The 23,435-nt window shown below is 43.4% G+C and overlaps 1 protein-coding gene across 3 annotated transcripts in view; it reads left to right on the top strand.

The window, feature by feature from the left end:
- The window catches only part of GORASP2 (golgi reassembly stacking protein 2), a 1,358,808-nt gene that overhangs the window by 572,768 nt on the left and 762,605 nt on the right, over positions 1 to 23,435 (top strand). For all 3 annotated transcript variants that reach the window (XM_044075519.1, XM_044075518.1, XM_044075517.1), the window contains exon 3: positions 5,444 to 5,647. In XM_044075519.1, the coding sequence (XP_043931454.1) occupies positions 5,444 to 5,647 (204 nt within the window). The remainder of the gene's footprint in view (positions 1 to 5,443; positions 5,648 to 23,435) is intronic.

Raw genomic sequence — 23,435 nt, forward strand, 5'->3', positions numbered from 1 at the left:
CACAGCCTGGAAACAATGATTCCTATCATACCTTGCCTATGCCTAGAGTTCCTCTGGTGGGCAGAGGTCTGCCACCAAAACAAGGGACTACCATTTACACTACCCCCTGCCACCCAAACCCTAACAGATGCATCAGACTATGCATGGGAGGCTCACCTGGCAGGGAAGTGCATTCAGAGCAAATGGTACCCAAGTCAAATGCACCTACATATCAGTCAAAGAAATGTTAGCTGTACAGAATGCTCCGACAGCCTTCAAGGGCTACATTCTTCCAGGACAACTAATGGTAAAGACGGACAACACCACGGTTATGTGGTACATAAACAAGCAGGGGGGTACACATTCCTACCCCCTCTGTAGACTAGCCATGGCATTGTGGAACACAGCCTTGAGCTACCAAGTGCACCTACAAGCTCAATTCCTGCCAGGAAAATTAAATACACTGGCAGACGGACTAAGAAGAAACCTCATGGACCCACACGAGTGGAAACTGGAACCAAGGATTTTCAACATGTTAACAAGCGAGTGGGGGAGCCCAGACATAGATCTATTTGCCTCCCCCAGAACTACCAGTTGGACAAGTTTTGCACAAGGACTCCCCACAAACAAGCCTGGAAAGTGGATGCTCTGTCCTTCAGCTGGAAAAAACTACCAGTCTACGCCTTCCCCCCACTGCCCCTTCTCTCCAAAGTTCTACTAAAAGTCAAACAGGACAAACCAAGGATGCTTTTGATTGCTCCAGACTGGCCGCACCAACACTGGTACCCCCTCCTGCACAGTGTGTCGCAGTTAGCTCCACGGTGCCTGCTTCAGACCCCTTCCCTGCTGTCCAAGCAGGAGAACCGATTTCTGCACCCTCAGCTTCCAACATTGAACCTTGCAGCCTGGCTAATTACTTAAATTCACCCTTTTCATCCCTCAGCAAACCTGTGATGGATGTCTTCTTTGAGACAAGGAGACCTAGTACTAGAAAATCTTATGCTGGCAAATGGAAAAGATTCTGTGCCTGGAACCAATCTCAAGGGATGAGCACAGCAGTGCCCAATTTACCTCAGCTTTTGCAATACTTAACAGAGATGCTTCACAAGGGCTTGTATTTTTCCTCCTTTAAAATCCACGCCTCAGCCATTTCAGCTCATTGTAACACAGAACCTCCCCTCTTCTGTCGTCCTCTGCTCAAGCAGTACCTCAGAGGGGTAAAAAACTTGAGACCACCCAGGAGAGCTCCAACCCCTGCCTGGGACCTTAACTTTGTATTGAAGAAACTCACTCTACCTCCTTTCAAGCCAGCTGCTACTGCAGACTTATTTTTTTTTCTTTGAAAACAGCCTTCCTTTTAGCAATCACTTCAGCTAGGAGGATATCTGAATTAAAGGCCCTTATGGCAGTGGAGCCTTTCATCATCTTTCATGCGGACAGGGTGTCACTCAGGACCAATCCATCCTTCATGCCCAAGGTGGTCTCCAGTGTGGCTCTTAATCAGTCCATTCATTTGCCAACTTTCTTTCCCAATCCACAGAACAAAGGAGAACAGATTCTGCATTCCTTGGATGTGCACAGACAACTTAGATTCTACTTGGACAGGACTAAACCTCAAAGAAAATCTGAACAACTGCTGGTAGCATTTGCTGCAGGGGCAGAGGGGAAGGCTATTTCAAAACAAACAATTTCTAAATGGATAAGCCATTGCATTCATTTCTGTTATTAGCACCATGGAAAACGTATCCCCCAGGGAAGCAGATCTCACTCCACCAGGGCTGCATCTACTTCTGCAGCCTTTCTCAGAGTTGTTCCTACCAGAAGCATCCTAGAAGCTGCTACCTGGAGTTCTGTACATACTTTCACCAAGCATTATCATTTGCCAATTTTCTGTAGATCCAGAGCTGGCTTTGCCACTGCTGTCTTGCAGGGCCTTATAGCTGGTCCTAGTGCTATACAAGCTCCTCCTCCTAACCATAGCTTTGGGAATCTACTCAAATGTAATGACCAACAGTGATACAGGAAGAACATAGTACAGTTGTGTACACTTACCATAAATGTAGATGTTCAAGTGTATTCACTGTTGCAGTCCTGGTTACCCTCCCTCCAGCCCCCTAATTTCTTCTGGCTATATCTCTACTTTCCTTTACTATGCTTAAAAGCCTTTTTGGTGCATTTGCTTTTTGTTGGAGGTATACCTTTGTGTTTTTATGTTTATTAGCTCCCCATTAGGGGGGCACCCGACATCTGGGGCAAGACAAACTGATGTAATGGCATCGGCTGCATGTTTTATACCCCTGATGACCTTACGTCATTGAAGAAGGGATAGCAACCGACGCAGAACCCAAGACTTTGTTAATCAGGTGGACCGAGGGCAACCTACCAGCAGATTACCCAAATGTAATGACTGCAACAGTAAATACACTTGAACATCTACATTTCTGGAAGTGTACACAACTGTACTTTTTAGGCCTTGCAGACCTTCGGGGACAGGTTGACTTTGAGAACTCTCTAAATTTGACTAGACAAAAATACTGTTATGTGGTACATAAACAAGTGGGGTGGCACACATTCTTACCCCCTATACAGCCTTGCTATGAATATTTGGATACTGGCACAGCAAATCAAAGTAACACCAACTGCATCCTATATCCCAGGGTAAGACAGTATCCTAGTAGATTCTCTGAGCTGAATCCTCCTAGACCCCAGTGAATTAATAATAAAATGGGAGATGTTTTTGGATCTCGCACACCAATGGGGGGCGGGGGGGAGTCCCTGAAATAGATCTGTTTGACTCTTCAGATAACAAAACCGCTGAATAAGTTATGCTCCAGAGACCAGCAGATAGGGTAATGGAGGGCAGCTGGCTTCTCCTTCAAATGGATAGACCTCTTCCTATATTCCTTTCCACCAATACTTGTTATCCCCAGGGTACTTCTAAAGGTGTCGTCTGACAGGCCCAAAATGATCCCAGTTGCTGCTTTCTGGCTCAGGGAACACCGGTTTCCCCCTCCTTCCACCCTTCAGTGGTGGGAGGATTAAAACTCCACCTGTGATCATGGAACTGATCACCCAGAACAAGGAATCTGTAATTCACCTAAACTTTGCATCCCTCAAGTTCACAGCTTGGAGGATTGGATTTGACCCCCACCATTTTACCCTGTTTGCCAGATTCTCTATCCATCCTGAAAAAGGCTAGAAAACCAAATGCTAGGAAGTGTTACATAGCTAAATGGAAGAGATTTTTTTCATGGACCCAGTTCAGATTTATTCTGTCTTCATAAATTAACATACCTCAAATACTTTTAATACTTCTGCCTATTCAAGTAAGGCTTATCCTATTCCAGTGTTGTGTTGAATATCTCCACCATTTCAGCCTGCAGTTCCCCTGTTAACTCACACCTGCTTTGGACGCAGTTCCTTGAAAGAATTATTCATTTCACACCTCCTAGAAGGGAACCTGTCACTCCCTGGGACATGAATTTTGTGTTCAGAAAATTCACTGTGCCACCATTTGAACTGGCAGCTTTAGCTCCACGGAAACTTTTAAAATGGAAAAGAAATCTGCTTCTTGCTCTCAGCTCTGCCAAGAGTGTTTTTGAGCTTAAAGTCCTAATGTGCAAGGATCCATTCCTTATTTTCCTCCAGGATAAGGGCAGCCTTAAAACCAGTCCTCTTTATGCCCAAGGAGGTTTCGTAGTTTTCAGAATTGTCTGAACTGAGCAATCCATCTCTTTGTATACTTCCAAATTCACAAAACAAAGGAGAAACGATTCTGCATTCTTTGGATGTGCATAGACAGTTGAGATATTATTTGCATGAGACTGTCTTCTCTTATAGAGCAGACCAGCTATTAGTGGTTTTTGCTGAGGGTTAAGCAAGGCAAACCTGTAACAAAACAAGGTGTTTTAAAAGGATTGTTAATTGCTTTGCTTTCTGTCACTCTCTGCATGGTAAACAACTTCCTCGTAAAACCAGGGCTCATTCCATCAGACAGAAGTCTACCACTACTGCCTTTCTAAAATGGATGCCCATTCCAGCCATCCTGGAGGCTGCAACCTGATCATCTGTCCGCACCTTTACTAAACATTACCACCTTGGGTTAGTTTTGAGGGCTAGAGCTGAGTTTGCCTCTGCCATCTTGCATAGCTTGTTGTCCATAGGCTAGTCATCCTGTCCAGCCACCCTCCTAAAAAGCTCTGTGAGTCTTCCCAAGGGTCAGTACTGCAACATTGACTACAATGAACATTGTACAGTTGTGTCTACACTTAAGAGTAGAAAAATGTTGTGGTACCCTTTCCCACCCTCCTTCCCGTGTCCATAGCTCTCAACCTTTCATCACCAAAATGAGGAACACTCGCCTCCATAATGTGGAACAAATGGTCAAAATGTGGAACACATACTAATGACTTACTAACAACTTCAACTAGGAGGGTCACAGGATGGTTAAAATACGCTGTTTGCACGTATAATGAAGATCCTTTAATGAATTAATATGATTAATGTCAATTTACCATGGATGTCACCTAAAACATTCCTAACACTGACTGTGTAACAGACCCTTTCAATGTGGAACTTTGTGGAATTTTGAGGAGCATGACCCTTTTAAGACCCCAAATGAGGTACGTCCCCCATAACGAGGTACACTTGAGAGGTATGCCCGTGTCTAGCTTCTTGTATCATGTTTTTGAGATGGAGTGGGTCTCTTCCCACATCCTCATCACCCCTTTTCCTTCCTGCCTTTTCCATTTAGATCAGAGTATTATTTATTCCCTTGACAGTTGGGAAGGTTGTGCTGTTGAGTAGGACCATTGTACCCTGTACTCTTGACAAGAAAGGTGAAGATGGCAGTGGTCAATGCCTGTGTTATTCCTGATGTCTGCATGTCTATCTGCACAGATACCCACCAGCTGGGAGATGGTGAAAGACACTGGTATTTAGGCTGCTTATGGGTTTCTGCATGGCATGAAGATCCTGTAATCAGTACTGCAACATTTGTCTACTCCAACATCTAGAGTTATGGTAATTTGTAGTCACAACTGTACTTCATTCCAGTTGTATTTACTACTTATTTAGTATGTCAAGCGACTGTTCCTTGATGGTTTACTGGTAAAATTGGGTGCATCACATAGGTATGCTGTCCCATATACTTAAGAGGTTTTAGCACTGTTGATTCTTCTGTATTTGTTTAATCAAAGTATCTTTTGATTTTCATGAGAATATCGTTAGTGTTTTTGTTGTAGATTGAATGTGAAGAGCCAGTTGAGGCTTGCCCTAGCAGGAGATTATTATTTTGAAAGGTTATGTTAAAACATTGAGGTGATCTTTAACTAGGAAGAGAGGTGCATTGGAAAATTAAGTAATTTTATGCTTTTAAGATTTCATATTTGTGGTTGACATCTTGTATTTGTTGGTACCACCTTTGCTTTGTAGCTATAATGTAAATCTTGGTTAAATTTTTCAGAATCGAGACAATGACACACTAAAAGATCTGCTAAAAGTGAATGTTGAGAAACCAGTGAAAATGCAGGTGTACAGCAGCAAGACTCTGGAACTTCGTGAGACAACTGTCACCCCAAGTAATCTTTGGGGAGGACAGGGATTACTGGGTGTGAGCATTCGCTTCTGCAGCTTTGAGGGAGCCAATGAAAATGTGTGGCATGTACTGGTAAGTGTTATTGGTGTGGTATAAGTACAGAAAATTGCATAGTTCTGTTAACTATTATTTCTGCAAAAACATGTTTGCTAAAATGTTTACTTACTAAATAAGACAAAGTTAAGATTTATTTATGTAGTATCCTTTTTCCTGAGAACTTATTTTTTATGGATTCTATTGGTACATCTTGCACACTGTTAAAAAAAGTGTTTGTAGCATAAGCACACAATCAAGCAAATTTCTTCTTCTGGATGTCTGAATGTCCCAAATTTTCTTTCCCTACTTGTTTTTATTTATTTGTACCATATCTCTTGTTTAACAATTTCATTTATTCATTGATCCAAGATGGATTCTGATAAGAGGTTTACCTTCAGTAACCTCTAGGACTTCCAGTGCAGGTGTTAGGGCTCAGCAGATAAAACGTTTCTAGGCCACAGGGTACTTTCCCTCCTTGCAGATGCCCAGGGAAGAGATGTCTTGCTGGGGAGAAGTGTCGTACCCTAGTTGGTCTTCTTCCAGGGAGGTCCCTACAGAGAAAAAACAAAAGGCTAGACATTGCTCATCAAAGGGCATACTGTCTCTTCATAAACATGATTTCCTTACTTAACCAGGAATGTATTGCAGACTGTTAATCCTTGAACTCGGTTCTTACCTGGTAGAAGTTTCAATAAAGAAATTCATTAAGAAGGCTTGTCTCAGGATTCTGGTCTTGCCAGAGGTAGGGCTTATTCTTATGGAGATTTCCCAAGCCCAGTACTCCGATTCTGACGGAAGTTGATCCTTTCCAGCTACCAAAGAGTTGTTTTCCTTTTCTGAAACTTTCTCCAGAATGAATGGTGTATTTTTGTTGTAACCAGTGGATGTTCCCCCTGAACTGAGGAGATATACTGATATGTTGCAAGTGGATGTGCCATGCTACATTCATTCTTCCTGTTTTGCCCGTCTTGATTGTAGTAATCCTAACTCTCATCCTTCAGTCTCCAAAAAGCATATAGACTTTGTAAAGCTCTTCAAGCTAACAAATTCATTTATTATCTTTGATCTGATCCAGCAGCTTATTTGTCCTCTTTGCCAGCTAAATAAACAGACTTTAGTTATTACTTATCCTCTCTGGTTGATATTGAAGGTAAAGTTCTGGACAGATTTGGTAAGAGAATGTTCTCTTCTTCTTTAGCATACAGAATTCGTAACTACATAGCACATGCATGAAAGTTTGCTCAATGCTGTGTTGACAGTTTGAGTGAATACCCTGTTACACTTCAAAAAGTAGCTCCTGTCAGAGCTCTATTATTTTAAACATGGTTTAAAATGTGCGTATGATTGTACAGATATCATGCCTGGGGCCACTGCTTCTGCTACAGTTTTGAGGAGGCATGCGTGAGTATGGAACCAAAAGTTTGCTGATGAAGTAAAGTATGAAATTTGAAACCTAACTTTAGGTAAGAATGTCTTGTTAACCCTTCTGCTTCTCTGATAATCAAACAATTCGATAATAGAAAAAATTAATTCAGGGAGTTTCTAAGTTTTTTCATGTCTCCTATAAAAATTCTGTACTCCCTTTAAAAGACAAAATAAACACTCCATGCCACGTCCTGGCAATAAGGGAGAACAGCAAAAAGCAGAGATCCTTTCAGGAAAAGTGGTGAGTCTAACCCTTCAGAATGACACTGCCAATATTCCTCCCTGTCTCCATCCCTTCCTGCTCTTATTTCTCTGAATCTGTCCCAGAAACGGGCTGTCAGTCTTCTCTTTTGCGAGCAGATTGTATCAGACTCATGGGTGATAAAAGTGGTTCAAAATAGTTACATTTGGCACTAGATGCAAATGCCTCCTTTCAGGGGAATTCCTCTCCATCCTCCAAACCAAATAGTTATTTCCTCAGGTTCTTCAACACCTGTTTATCCTAGAAGTCATAGAACCAGTGCCTTTAAGATCAAAAGGAGGAAAATGGCTTCTACTCTAGAATGTTTCTGGTGCCGATGAAGGAGTTTTCTGAGACCAGTCAGATCTAGATTTTTTCCTTTCTCGACTTGTTTGCAAAAGTACCAAAGTTCATAATGCTGCCCCTACAGAGTCTTTTACATGTCATTTCTCTTTTGTGTTTTATGGTAACATTAGTCCTAAAGGATGCTCATGTCTTCCCCATAGCTGCAGGCTTCAGGGTATTTCTCAGAATGTGTGTGTGTGTGGGTCCCATTATCCATTCTCTTGAGTCACTCTTTGCATTATCTACAGCTCCAAGGTTGTTTACAAAGTGTCTCTCTCCAGTGATAGCTCATAACAGACTGCAGTGCATTCACATTTTTCCTTATTTAGGCGACTTATCTTTGTAGAGTCTTCTGTCAGAAGTCAGGAGTCCTTTTCTTGGGTTTTCTCACACCTTATCAGTCAGTGGTTCCAGATAAATGTTAAAAAGACCTCCTTTACTCCATCACACAGGATTGTGTTTCTGGACTGCCTTATAGACACCTCTCTGCGAAAGGCTTTTCTTGCCCTGGAAAATGTAGATTTTTTTTTTAAATTTTTAACCCTTCTTTAGCTCCTCCAATCTGTCTGAGACTTTGACCAAGAAGTATTTGAGGATCTTTGGGTTTATGGCTTCTGTGATTCCGATGATTTCACTGACCTGGTTACACGTGAGAAAAATTCAGTTGCTTCTAAAAACGCGTGGATTGAATATTCCCATCCCCTGCAATTTCATATTCCAATTGCAGGCTTTGTCCAAAAGGAACTGCACTAGTGTATACTGCAAATGGCTTAGAATCCAAAGTTTCCAGTTTTCTCCTGTGCCAGCTCCCAATTCAGTCTGTAACTACAGATGCCTTGGATTTTGCTTGGGGAGCAGTTTTTGTGGGAGTAAAGGTGCAAGACCTGTGGAGCTCTTGATACTGACCAAAACACATGAATGTTAGAGAAGTTAGCTTTGATCCGTGCTATAAAATCTCTTCATCTCTGGTCCCCATGACCTGCGCAGGTGATTGCAGACACCACCACAGTGATGTACATAAACAAGGGGGCATCAGGGCTTACCCTCTGTGTATGCTGACTATGATGGCTTGGGAGATGGCTCTTTAGCAATGTTTAGGACTCTGCAGACATGTCTGAAAACAGATTAATTCTCATTCCTGTTGTCAGGGATGTTCCTTTGTACTTTTCCACTGATTTCCAGGGTAATTTTGAAGATTCAGAAGGACTCTGCAAAATCATCATGTTGACTTCCTTTCGGTTCAGGGAACATTGGCCAAGGGCAATTACCACACAAATTGGATATACTCACACAAGACAAGGAATTTGATATACTCAAATCTCAAACAACTTCAGCTAATTGCTTAGATGATTTAATTTTGATACCTTTTAGGCACCTCTTTCATGAGGACATGCAACAAGTACTAAGAAAGCCTGTTCCTAGAAATCCTGTATTGGCAAGTGGCAAATACTTTCTAGCTGGTGCAACCAGGGCCGTATCAGGGATTATGTACCACTGGTTCTTAGGGTGAGTTACTATCATCTGGCCTTTCTTATTCCTCTGTCAGGTTCATCTAGTGGCCATGTCAGTGTGTCTGCTCATATGTCCTCCCCTTTCCTTTCCATTTTTGGTAAAACAGTTTCTAAAGGGTGGTTTACATCTGAGGCCAATTAGAAAAAGGTGGCTCCTTCTTAGAATCTTAACTTCGTGCTGGAAAAGTTAACTATGTTTCCCTCTGAACCTTCTGTTCAGGCTGATCTAAGATTCATCACATGGAAGCCGATGCTTCCTAATGCTCTGACATCTGCAAGAAGAGAGTGAGTTGCAAGCTCTTGTGGTGGGTGAACTCTATCTGGTCTTCCATAGAGACAGGATCATATTAAGATCAAACCCCTCATTTATGCCCAGAGGTGTTTGACTTTACTTTGAATTAAGTTGTCAATCTTCCCATGTCTTGTCCAGATCCTCAGAACCATGGGGAAATTATTCTACTTACTCTGAATTTGTATTTGTGTAGTCAGCTCAATTACTATCTTGCTACTGTCTTGCCAGAAGCAAGTCCTTTTGAAAAGCATATTAGTGCTATTTAACCCATGTCAAAATGAACTATTTTGAGATGGTTGTCCTCTGCTATTGCTTTGTTATGCATGCCATGGGAAATCTATTCCAGGCAGTATCAACTCACGTTCTGCTAAAGCCTTTGCTTCTGCGATGGCTTACTGGAAAGGGGTGGGCTATATTAACTTTCTGTAGGCAGCTGCATGGTCCTCCCTACATACTTTTACAAAGCATTACACACTAGATTCATTGTCTGAGTCCTGGGCTGGCTTTGCTGGGATCATTATCCAGGGGGGGCTTCTGTACCATTATCCTTCCTCTTTCCATGTTGGACAGGCCTTGGTAGTCAACCCAGCAAAGTTAGTAGTCTGTGTAACAGTAAGAAGAAAATCATGGCAAACATTAGGAGGTGCAGCAAACCAGTAGGCTTAAAGCAGTCTCATCAAACTAAACAAACAACTCAGAGGACAAATAAGGTCTACCAAAGTCATGTTTGAAGTAAATTTGGCATCACAAGCCAAGGACAAACAAAAGGCATTCTTTAGCCATGTCCACAACCTCAAAGGCAATACACAATTGTTTGCAGAGCTTATTGTAAATGGAGCCATTTATACTGAGCCGGTAGATGCAGCAAATCAACTCCAACTCGACCCCTTTCTCCCCCTCAGCCTTCCCTCAGGAAATACCAACAAATGTAACTCCCCCTGTTATCACTAGGGAACAGGTTCTTAATGCTGTCTCTAAGGCCAAGAACATTGCATCAGTGGGCCCAGACAATGTCCCAAGATGCCTTCTAAATTGCACGAAACATGGCCTATCAGTTGCTCTGGAGTTTCTTTTTAACTGTAGCCTCTAAACATGCTTCTTGCCTCATGAATTGAGAACAGCAACAGTCATCCCTCTGCGCAAAGGTGGGCCATCTACAGACTCTGGAAACTGCAGACCCATAAGTCTCACTAGTCTTGTATGCAAAGTCATGGAAAGAATGATCATGGAAATGATCAGTAATGATCTAGTAAACCTGAAGACACTGCTCCCAACCCGGTTTGGTTTTGTCAAAGGTAGGTCATGCCTACTCCAACCTGGTGAACGTCTTTGAGGAGATCACCAAAGCAATGGATGAGGGCAAAATGATTCACACTGCCTACCTTGACCTGGCCAAGGCATTTGACACAGTACCCCATTCAGGCATTGTTGACAAACTCAAGAGGTTGGATACAAACCAATATGTCACCTGGTGGGTAGCCAACTGACTCACAGACAGGACCCAGGAAGTTAGAATTGGGGAGTCCACCTCCACAAAGAGGCCAATCACAAGTGGAGTCCTTAAGGGATCAGTCTTTGGATCGCTCCTTTTTGACACTTACTTTTCTGAAGTCAAGGCCAAAGTCAGTAGTCTCTGGCTGACTAAATATGCAGATGATTGCAAGTTAGGAGCTGTCATTGAATCCCACACCGACACAGATGTTCTCCAGGAATGGCTGACACAGACAAACAACTGGTGTCACAGCCATGTCTTTCAGCTTTTCCCGGTTAGGAGTCGCCACAGTGGAACTCAGGTCCGCTAATGATTGGCAGTGGATTTTTATGGTGCCGAGTTGCCAGCCCGATGCCCAACCTTCAAAGTAGACGCACCCATATACGCATGCACCTACCTGCATGTCTTTCAAATGTCACTCTACCACGGGGAGGACATGCAGACTCCACACAGAAGGCACTTCAGCCATGAATCGAATGGGAGAACTTCTTGCTGTGAGGTGACAATGCTAACTGCTGCACCACCACGGCCTAGGTGTCACGGCCATGTACTAAAACTAAATGCCAAGAAATGCGTAATAGTATTCTTCAGGAAGTCATCCACCCCTGGTAACTGTCATATTGACAACACACCACTTAAAGGTGACCCAGTAGTCAGGGACTTGGAGGCACACACAGACAGTAATCTAGCCTTTGACCATCACTTGTGTACAGTAGTGAGGAAATAATTCTGTGTTGCGCAACTTATAAATAAAGGTATGGCATCTAGGACCAAGGAAGTCATTGTTCCACTGTATCTGGCATTCATCAGACCTGCCTTTGAGTACTATGCCCCCCTTGGAATGTACCTAACCAGGCATATCCAACAACTGGAATGCCCACAGAGGTTCCTCACTAAAACAGTACAGGGAGTAAGTAACGTGTCCTGTTCAGACTGCCTCAAGCCCCTATCCCTGTATTCTGCCCTGTACATGCTGTTGAGGGGAGAGCTGTGCTTGGCATACTGGTTATTGTCAGACCCCACTCTGATGGACCTCCTAGATATCCACAAAACAAACAGCACCAGAATTACCCATTCTAATGACTTAAAATGGGACCTGCTGGAGAGACGGTATGTATCCCAGAGACTAGCCCTTCTCTGGAACAGGCTACCCATTCATGTGAAGCAGAGTTTTTCTTTAACCCAATTCAAGTGTAACTTGGACAGTTGGATGGGGAACAGTACATTCTTCCTTGGTTTGGCACATATGTCTCTAATGGACACAGGCAGCCTGTAAATGGTTCATCTCCCAGGCCTCCTGCTTATAAATGTTTCACCTCCCAGGCTCCTACTTACACTTATCAAGGATACCAGAACTTTGTCAGAGATTTGGGATGCATGGCTAAGCTTAAAAAGGCCCTTGTGGTCATTAACCTGTTAAATGTCTACGAACCTATAAAACTACAAGGCAAAAATCTGATCATTCTCCGAACAGCCAGACAGTTGAGAAGTAAGAGAGTCTGCTGAAATTTTGAGGGACAGTGCAGAAATCCAGTAAAACTCAGGCACATTTCTGTTTTTTATTTTAAGTTTTGCATGATGCACCTGAGTTTTCTTGTATTTTATGCAGTCCTCTTAAGTATATGCCATTAGAAAGTTTGGTTGCTGAGTAGTACTTCAATGGGCCAGACTTTTTTTTTTCTTTTGGTATATTCTCAATTTACAATGGGCATGTCCAGTCAGCATGCTTGTTTCTGAATGGCAGTTAACTATTATTGTATAATATGGGGTATATTAGTGCTTCCGTACCCTGGCAAAATATCTGCCATTTTCTTCTGTCGGTCTAAATTGAAAGAAAAAAAAAGATTTTCTGACGAGAATTTCGTCTGCTGCTTATGCATAACTGTGTTTATGGACTGTGTACATGACTGTAAGTTAAAGTATGCTGCTTGTAAACACTTTTTGACAAATTACCTTCCAACCGACTTGTTCCAGCAAAGCTTACTGCCTTTGAGGCATCCTGCTTGTTTGTAGCATGGATACTTATAGTGAACCAGCTGTTCTTCTGCTGTACCTAGAAAGAAAAAACAACTTGCCAAAGAGCTCTTGCTGACTCTTTGGGTGCTCAGTCAGTGCCTCAGCCATTGGTGGTTGAATTTACACTGGCCATTGGACATTACTTAACCTCTCCAGCTTCCTGAGGTGGTAATTTCAGCCACCATGAACTTGGGGGCAGGAGCGGCCTTAGGTCAACTGGTGCCCTAAGCAAAAGGGCTCCACGGTGCCCCCTACCACACCATCTTGTGCCCCCATTCTGGTCTACCTACACCAAATAAGTACTGGAAACGCGCCCCTGCTACAGCCGCGCCCTAGGCGGCCGCCTAGTTTGCCAATGCCTAAGGCCGGCTGTGTGTATGTGAGGGGGGGTTAGACCAGTAGGTCACATCCTCTTTGGCCCCAAGGCCTTTTGTTTCCTTGATGCCTACTGTGGATCTAGCTTTGATACCTCTTCAGTATTGATCCCCAGTCCCTGTCTCACCTCTGAGATACTGAGCCCTTGCTTGGCTGTGGTACCAGAGTCTATAGTCAATACCAGTCTCCTTTAGCTCTAGTGACTCCAGCTCCAGAGTTTTCGTTTGAGCCTTCATCCACATAGATTCAGCCTTCCCCTTTAAAAGACCTGTATTCGGATAATCCTCTTCACCTGCTGCTGAACCATCTTTGATGACTCCCTCTGTGCTTAGGTCCACCCCAAGTTTTGGAGAAGTCGATTTGGACGCAGTGATATGGATATTCTTAAAGACCAGTAACCAGTACAAAAACTGGAGAGACAATACCTCATTCTACCTAATACAGAGAGAACATTGGATAAGGCCTTCTGTTTCTCCTTTTTCCCTTTCAAAAATTTTTTTTTTTTGCCTGAATCTCCTTGTGTTCTGACTGTGCTTCTCAAACATTTTGGAAATATAGAGTATATTTCAGAGCATTTATTGTAACTGTAATTGCCTTAATATTGCTACAACTCAAGTGCTCTAGGTTGCAATGCATCTGAAGTGTTTGTGTGTTTTAGCTGCTTTTCTGTATATATAGACTTCTCTGTTTCTTTAACTAAGCTCTGCAAAGTTGTTTTATTGCATTCCTGCCTGTATTTCTGAATTTGTTGCACTTTTAAAGTTTGTTTTTGCTTAGTTTAACTGGTAGGCTACACACTCAAGTGCGCTAGCCGAATTAAAGCATTTACTGTGTTTCTGTACCTAATTTCTGCTACTTTGTAAAAAAAAAAAAAATATATATATATATATATATATATATATATATATATATCCTTGTTTCCCGCCTTTACTGAACTAGAATAGTCCAGTCTTCAGGTATTGCTGATCTCTGGGCCCTGTCATAGTTCCTGTGTTGCCCATATCCTTATTTGGATAGGAGGAAGCTTCTTTGTTCACCAGTGAGAGTGGGGAGCTCTGAGCAGCCTCTCTGTCCCTTGAGGAGTGGTTCCAGCCCAGTGACTTGTAGCTTATTGGCTGTTTTGGGCCATTCCCCATCTCTTTCTAACCCCCTGCTTTAAAGCCAGCTTTAGCATGCTTTTGCGCTTGTAATTTAAAGTTTGTCCTGTTTGTTGCATTTACCTGTTGAGGCTACACACTCAAGTGCGCTAGCCTGTGTTACGTATTTATTGCATTTTCCTGCTGTTTGTTGCAAAAAAGAAAAAAAAATTATCCTGGTTTCCTGTCTTTCCTGACCTAGAGTAGTCCAAATACATGCTTTGCTATATTCTGGACTTTTGGAAAGTTCCTGTGTTGCCCATTTCCTTTCTTGGATAAAGGGAGGCTTCTTTGTTCACCAGTGGCAGTGGGGAGCTTAGAGCAGCCTATCTATCCCTGGAGAAGTGTTCCCAGCACAAGAATGTGGTAGTTTATTGGCCGTTTTGGGCCAATTTCTAGCTCTTTCAAGTCCCCCTGTGTAAAAGCTGCTTTGGTGCGGCTTTGCGCGATTTTGTGCATAGCGCAGCATTGGGCAGCTCCGCTTAATTGGGTTTAAACCTTTCTCGGCTCCACAAAGTCTGCTCTTCACTTTTTCCCTTAGAACTGATCTAGTTCTCATAATAAACACCCTATTCCTACTCTAAAGCCTGGCACTTGCTCACTAAAGCAATTTTATAAGTCAGCACTAAAAAATGAAAAGCACTACACCCTCACAAACTCCCCTTGAGTACCTTGTTCCCCATTGGCCCTTTTTTCAATTATAAAGGAATTCCCAATACTATTCTAATATGTCCAAAGGTCAGTTGTCAGTCTCCTCTCCGGTCCAGCTGGTGAATCTGGGAATCTTGAGGCAATGTTACAACTGCCTGATGTACGCAGACAACCCTCTCCTCCTCCCAACAAATTCCAACACATGTGAGAGATGCAACCATATAGCCAAACTGGAGGCTAAGCTCTCTCAACTCAGTACTGGCGTAACCAGTCAGGAGGAGAAGGAAACCACACTCACTACAATTCCAGTCTCACATAGACCTACCACGACAGCAAACCAAACACATAAACACACAAAAACATACTACGAGGCTCTAAATAAAAATCTGCCTAAGCAGCAGAGACCTCCAAAGCAGACACCCAAGCAACCGCTACCCTAAAACAAAACACGTGCAACACATAGCTCACAAAGCCAGTGTGCCGAACAGTCACAGCCCTTAAGGCTAAACAACACACCTGATACACTTGTAATAGGTGACTCTATCGTCAGGCACACTGACGTCCCGCTCACCAGGCTGAACAAGGAGAAGGTCATGGTGAGCTGCCTGTCTGGCGCTAGGATCCGCCACATAACACAAGCACTCAGGTCACTCCAAGGCAAGTACAAATATGACTCGGTCATTGTGCATGCTGGTGTGAATGACCTGAGACGTACCTCCCTGGGCTACATGAAAAGAAACATAGAGGAGCTCTCTGAGCATGTAGCCCAGGCCGGTATGACCCTGACCTTGAGTAGCATCTTACCCTCACCAAGAATGATGCCACAATATGAAGACAAGATGATCAGTTTCAACAATTGGCTTATGTATTGGTGTCATTCAAAGGGGATCCAATGCCTGTCAGCCTGGGATGACATGCTCGACAAGCCACGATGCTTCGCTGGGGACGGCTTGCACCTGTCACCCCTGGGCTTTCGGATATTGGCAAAGGCTCTTGCCACCCCATACTGCCTTTTTTAGGCAAGGCTCAAAAGACAAACCCACCTCCATAGGTATCACAAGGGATAAGAAACTAAGAGTAATGCTACTCAACGCCAGAAGTCTAAACCTCAAGATGCACACACTCAAAACTCTCCTTAGCATGGAGAACATTGATATCTGTGCAGTAACAGAAACCTGGTTCAAGGCTCCCGAGAGCACCCCAGCACTACCAGGTTATACCTCATACCATGCTTTTCGGCCCCAAAACTTGGACCGAACCACAAAAGGAGGGGGGAGTATCAATATTCGTCAAAGATACCCACACCTCCAGGTTGGTGGCACAGCACGAAGCATCAGAGACTATCCATGTGCAACTAACAGTGGGTAAAACTGCCTTCCAGTTTATAGCCTGCTAACGACCACCCTCCCAAACCCAGGAATCCCACTCGGCCTTCCTGAGAACACTGGATAATATGAAGGTCTCTCAAAACACCATTATATTGGGCGACTTCAACTACCCAAACATAGACTGGGAGCATTACTCTAGCTCCAACACCCTAGCCCAAAGGTTCCTAGAATTTATAAACTCAAATGCTGTGGAACAACTTGTTGCCACTCCCACAAGAGGGGAAAACATACTGGACCTGATCATCACCAACATGGGGGCTCTATGCTCCAGACCAGAAGTGTATCCCTCACTGGTAAGATCAGACAATAAACTAATCTCACTGGATATTCATATCCCAACCCCACCCCCTGCCCAGAAAACCACCGTGAAAAACTTCTCTAAAGCAAATTTCACACTTCTCAAAACCGAGGTGGAATCCTTCAAAGCCCCCGGGCCTGTGGAAAATACGGCCCATACCGCAGAATCCTTTATAAACGCATTCTATGAACACCTTCAGGAATGCATGGCTCACGCAATCCCAAATAAAACCAAGACCCAATCCTCCAAAGGCAGGCGTCCTGTCTGGTGGACCCCAGCCATAAACAAACTATACAATAGAAGGAAGAAGCTACTACATGATAGAGCAAAATCCCAAAAAGGGAAGGCATCTCTGATCAGTATTAGCAAAAAACTACGGGCACTCGTAAAATCGTCTAAGGCCAGCTTCAAGAGAAAAATTGCACAGGACACTAAGGATAATCACAAGGCTTTCTGTAGTTATGTTAGGAACCTGGGTGGGAATTCCCAGATGTGTTCAGAATTAGTCCAAAATGACAAAAAATACACTGAACCCACAGACATTGCCAACATCCTAGCTGACAGGTTCAGCGCAACCCCCCCCCACCACCACCACCACCACCACCAAAAGGACAAATATCTATCCCAGCAGAGTGCTGCCCTCCTGGCATCTCAGATGCTCAGGTAAGAGCCACCTTCTCCAAAGCAAAAAACACAGCATCAATGGGACCAAACGGTGTCCCGGGCTGCGTCCTACATGAACTCCAAGAAGAGCTTAACCCAAACATAAAACTACTGTTCAATCTCAGCCTTACTACAGGATATGTACCCAAAGAGTGGCGTACAGCAACAGTGGTCCCTCTCCACAAAGGTGGTGCCTCAATGGATCCTGGAAACTATCGCCCCATAAGCCTGACTAGCTTGTTCTGCAAAGCTATGGAAAGGATCATCATGGACCTCATTAATAAAGATATTGGGAACCTACAGACACTGGATACTACCCAGTTCGGCTTTAAGGGCAGATCCTGCCTCTTAAACCTGGTCAGTTTCTTTGAAACAGTCACCAAGGCCATTGATGAGGGGAAGGTGGTCCACACAGCCTACCTGGACCTCGCAAAAGCCTTTGATACAATACCCCACTCGGGCATTATAGATAAGCTCACCAGCTTAAATATAAACCCCTATGTCACTAGATGGGTTGCAAACTGGCTCAAGGACAGAACCCACATGGTTAGAATTGCTGGAGCCATGTCAGACTCCAAACCAGTTACAAGTGGCTTCCCACAAGGCTCAGTCCTGGGACCTCTCTTGTTCGGTATATATTTCTCGGAGGTACAGGCCAACATGGAAGGACTGTGGCTGACCAAGTTCGCAGATGACTGCAAACTAGGCGCCATAATCGACTCTCCAGCTGACACAAGCGTCCTACAAAAGGCCCTCATAGAAATAGACAACTTGTGCCAGAGCCATGGCCTCAAGCTAAACGCCAAAAAGTGTATAGTCATCCCCTTTGGCGAAAACAAAGTGCCCACAAATTACCACATAGGTGGTAATCCATTAAGTACGGAAGAAGTAATTAGGGACCTGGGGACCCAAGTTGATAGCAATCTCTCATTTGAAAACCACGTGGCCAAAGTGGTCAGAAAAACATTTTATATAGCCCACCTAATCATGAAGGGATTCGCATCTAGATCAGGGAGGTCATCGTGCCTCTTTACTCATCCCTCATCAGGCCCATAATTGAGTACAATGCCCCTTTTGGGATGTGCCTTACCAGACACCTGCAGCAACTGGAAAGACCCCAAAAGTACCTCACCAAGAGGATCAAAGGGCTCAAACAGATGCCATATGCTGCCCGGTTAAAGAAACTCCAGCTCTACTCAGTGGCATACCACCTACTCGGAGGCGATCTGTGCCTGATGTATAAAGCTATGTCCAACCCGGAATTAATGGACATGCTGCACCTCAGAAAATCCAAATCCCATCGAGCTACGCGCTCGAGTGACTTGAACCTCAGCACTGAAATAAATAGGACATGCTGGAGGGACAGATTCATAACCCAGAGGCTCCCTTCACTCTGGAATAAAATCCCAGTCCAGGTTAGGCAGAGTCCCTCATTGACTCTCGTCAAGATGAATCTTGATGAGTGGATGGGAGATCGTAGGTTTACCCCGGGTATCACTTCTGTGTCACTGTTAGACAGAGGCACAGTATACTAACCTCGAAAAAGGGCATAGCAAAATTCATTTAAAATGAGTGGCGAAAGCCAAACACACTCTGGGCTAGGCTTATAAATGCCCTTGGGCAGATAGCCTAGTATGAACCTATGAACAATACCTCACATGTAAGCTGTTAAACCAAAATAGCCACAAGGCAGCAAGCAATGTTGACCAGGAAAAGTCTGTTGAAGAAAATAAAAAGTTAACCCCACGATAAGGTGTAAAGCAAACAGATATAGTACTGGTATTTAAGTGCTTTTGTCTACAATATAATCCAAAGTGGACTTCATTACAACAAATACCCATAGTAAGCAACCAGCCATTCGTATATGTGATTGACTGGTCATGTGACTAACTTCACAATACCTATTAACAGTGTATTTTAAAAACAATTATGTCCTTACAAAACCAGTAAAATAGTTTTAAGTGCATAAAAAGCGAACTAAATATTTACATTAACAGTTCCATAGTACCTAACACTCTTCAAAGAAGTCATAACATTCATATCATACTGTGCACTAGCATTTAAGCACACTTGCCACAGAAGTTCTTTGTATTCAACTCTCAGTTCCCATGGTCCACCCCAGGATTTATTGGGACCTTTTCTAATACAAAGAACATTTCCTGTTATGGGTACATTTTAATCTAACCTCAGATCCCTGTCAAGCATTCTCAAATTTAAAATCTCTCTTACATGAATGTAGGCACATTATCTACACGCTCCACACTTTTTCATCCCTCTGGATGTTTTCTTAACAAATACCACTTTTAAATCTGTTTGTTTTATACCTTATCATGGGATGAACTTTTATTTTCTTCACCAGAGTTTTCCTGGTCAACATTGCTTGTGACCTCATGGCTGGGGTTTTGATATTCTTAAAGGTTTACCTTTATTTGATCATGTGCTGTTTGTACGACATATGTAAGGTCGAAAATATGGCAGCAAAAAAACTGTAAACTCGAAAAAAATGTGTCCGTAGCTAATAAGCGAATGTATTTTGCCATTCAAACACATGGACAAATGTCGAAAATGGTTTTCTGTCAAACCATTTTCGACATTTGTCCTCGGAAGTGTTCCGTAATTCGCTCTTACAAGTCACACAAAAGCATGATCGCACATGCCATTTGCGAAAAATGAAGACAAACCATTCTTAAAGGCCCAGATTGACCAGGAGGTCAGTCCTTCTATTACATGGGTGGAGAGAACTGGTCCTTCCACCCAGTCTTTGTTTCTTCCGCTTCCCTGGTTCCTCACTTTGGAACTGGTACTCCTGGATTCAGTTACCATTTGGATGTTTTTTTCCATTGATGCTGACAGCTTGGCTGCCTTCATCGCTGACATCTACGCTGATGTACTTGAATTTGACCCTGTTGGAAACATCTGCATCTTGGAGCTAAGAAGTCAAGGGCTGAGGTTGGGATTGCCTCTGAGGAGCAGTCCTTGCCACTGGGTGCTTCTCCCCTTGATGTCTTGCACTGATCTCAACTTTGGATCTGGCTGGGTTAAGGCAAACGTAGGTACTTCCCCTAGATCTGTGGTTCTAGGAGGGTCCTTTCCCATAGTCCACCCTTGGCTTTGGGTTTTGAGGTTGGGGAAAGGTTTTGTCCCACTCTGGGACTTTATTTCACACAGTGTTGGATTCATCCTAAACTTCTTTTTTTTTTCTGGGCCTTCAATGTCTCCTCAGCTTGTTTAGGTGTAGCCCTTACCTCAAGGTCTCAAAGAGCACAATAAGCATCATTGTAAAAGGAGGCACCTAGATTCCGCGAGTAGTCTTTTAGCAGGGGATTTTGATGTCTGTGTTGAGGAAGTGTCCCCAAACCCCCCCCCCCCCCCAAATGAGTACCTCTTTCAGTGACTACCTTATTTTGATAAAAGTGGGGTTGGACCACCAAAGCCTCTTCCCCTAAGGAGTCAGTTTTTCTTGAATCCCTCAGTGCAGGCCCATCCACGTCATTGGTGGTTTCCCCCTCCCAATGTGTTTGTCAACCTTGTGTCTAAGAGGGCTTGGAGAAAGCACAATGTGGTGGAGCTGGTTTTGTGCAAGCCAGACAGAATCATAGTCCTACACACGGATAGACTTTATTGGAGCAAGAGCCTTGCTATTGATGCCACTGTTGTTGTAGCTGTCAAGAGCAAACTGTTAGACGAGAATGCATCGGCCTATCCCCTGAAGAGAGTATCATGAGCATTCGACAGATTTTCTTCAGCCATCTTTGCCCTTCATGTGCTGAGCTACATTGGACATCTGACAAGGCACCAAAGGGATTTGATCAGTAAAATTTCTTGTCAGTCACTTCTCAAACAGTTGAGTCCCATAAGTCCTTGGAGAAACTGTTGACCACCATGTTGTCTATATCATACGTAACCAAAAAATTCCAGTAACCTTGAATCGTTGGATATTTGCGTAAAAGTCTTTATTTCAACACAGCCCATTTAGCCCATTTTCTAAAATTTGTACTCTGATGATGCCCTAGGACGAAAGGGTGAAAGCACTTAGTTCCATGGTGAAGATTTCGTTGTTTCTTGTATTGGTCCTGTGTTGAAATAAAGACTTTTACGCAAATATCCAACGATTCAAGGTTACTGGAATTTTTTGGTTACCAGTCAGTGTTTCGTGGTTTGTTATCTACATTCGTTTCAGTGGCCTGTTTGATCTTGGATTGTTATATTCGATTGGACCTACAAGACCTACAAGACGTTCTGTTTGAATATTCGTGAATATAGTGAAACTGCTGAATTATTGACCACATTATCGCATTTTTCTATAAACTGCTTCTTACAGATGCGACAGGTCGTTTGGCAAGTTTAAACCCTATTTGAGGTAATTGCAAGTGAAGTCTCTGTTTGCTAAACTGTGTAAACTGCGTAACATTCAAGAGCATTAATTTTGATGAATTTGTATTTTTTGAGACAAAGCGACAGCTGTTTCTACTGCAATTACTGTGTTTTTCATTGACATCAGATATACAACGTGCGTGTTTGGATATTTAAAGAAAACATCATCCCACGATAATACAGTTTCTTCTGATTTGATTGACTGTTGACTTTTTTATTTTATCACGAACATTAATATTGTCTACTTCATTTATATACATTGAGTAAAAGTGGCAACCATTTCAACGGTAATTATTTTGGTCTTTCACTTGGTTAATCAACAAAATAAGCTGTGGTTTGTTATTTAAAGGGAACCACCATCCGTGCGTCTACACAGCTTTATTTTACTGTTCAGCTTTTATTTTACTGTTCAGCTGATATTTTATAAGAAAGCCGTATTTAGTCACGGAATTTACACTAGCGTCAGCTAGCTTTCTGGGCTGATCTATTGCATAGAGTTGTATTTTTTACGGACAATTCACTCAATTTTTGGGTTACTTGTCAGCTGGTTGTCAGTGTTTATCACAGCATTTAGTCACGAAAAATCACATTAGCGTCAGCCAGCTTTTTGGGCTGAAATTTTGCTTTGAGCTGTATTTTTTCACGGGCAATACACTCTTAACTATTGGATGTTCTTCATCTCACATTGCTGCAGTCCTAACACCAGGGTAGTCCGCTGTCCCAGTCGGCCCGAATACCAAAGTATAAGGCTGACGTTGGTCAAGGCGCATTTGACTGACATCAGGACGTCAGGGTACAAGTGCGCGTGACCGACGTCATATCCTCAGTCTTTTTTGCCGCATGGTCCGATGCAGAAGCAGTATTGCGAGTGCAGGTTGGCGTTCTGAAATTTTCTGAAGTCGGAGTTTCAGACCGAATCAAAGTTGGCTAAGTACCCCGTTGGGGAGTATTTTGGTTTTTTCTTGCCTCAGTATTTAACCGGATGTCAGAAAAAGTGAATAACTGTATTTCTTGTGGGAAACAGATACCTCATAGAGATTACCATACATTGTGTATACCTTGCTTAGGGCCTGAGCACGACGTTGTTGGCTGTCGCTCTTGTGCTAGATTTAACAAACGCACTATTAAGAGAAGATTAGATTGTGCCAGGTTAGTTTTTGGGAAGCGTTGTAATTACAACATGCCGTCGGATGCTCCGGCCCGCTTCGCCTAAAAGGCGCAAAGACAAAGCAGCGAAGCCTAGGGTGGAAGAACCGTCTGTCCCGGACGTCGGTTCTTTAGAGGGCTCGGTGGAGCCGGTGGTTCTACCAAAAGTTCCTCTGGATTCTCAGGGAGAGACTTTACTGTTACAAGATGTGTCCTCTCAGGAGGTAGGCCAGGCTGAAGGGGCTTCTCAGGTAGCTGTTCTCCCTCCCTTTCTAAGGTGGTTAGGCCCTCCCCTTCTGTTTCCAAGGCTCCTTCTAGAGGCCGGCCAGGGTTAACTTCAGTGGGGGTCTCCCCTAGTTCTTCAGGGTCTCTGCCTAAGAAACATATGCTTAAAATGGCAGAAGATTTGATTACTATGATTAGAGGTTCTTTACCCCCCCCCCGATAAGAGGCCTAGGGTGGAACCTGAGC

Source organism: Protopterus annectens, chromosome 6.part1 (genome assembly GCF_019279795.1).
Source record: "Protopterus annectens isolate FY-2018-M chromosome 6.part1, PAN1.0, whole genome shotgun sequence".
NCBI classification, from domain to species: domain Eukaryota; kingdom Metazoa; phylum Chordata; order Ceratodontiformes; family Protopteridae; genus Protopterus; species Protopterus annectens.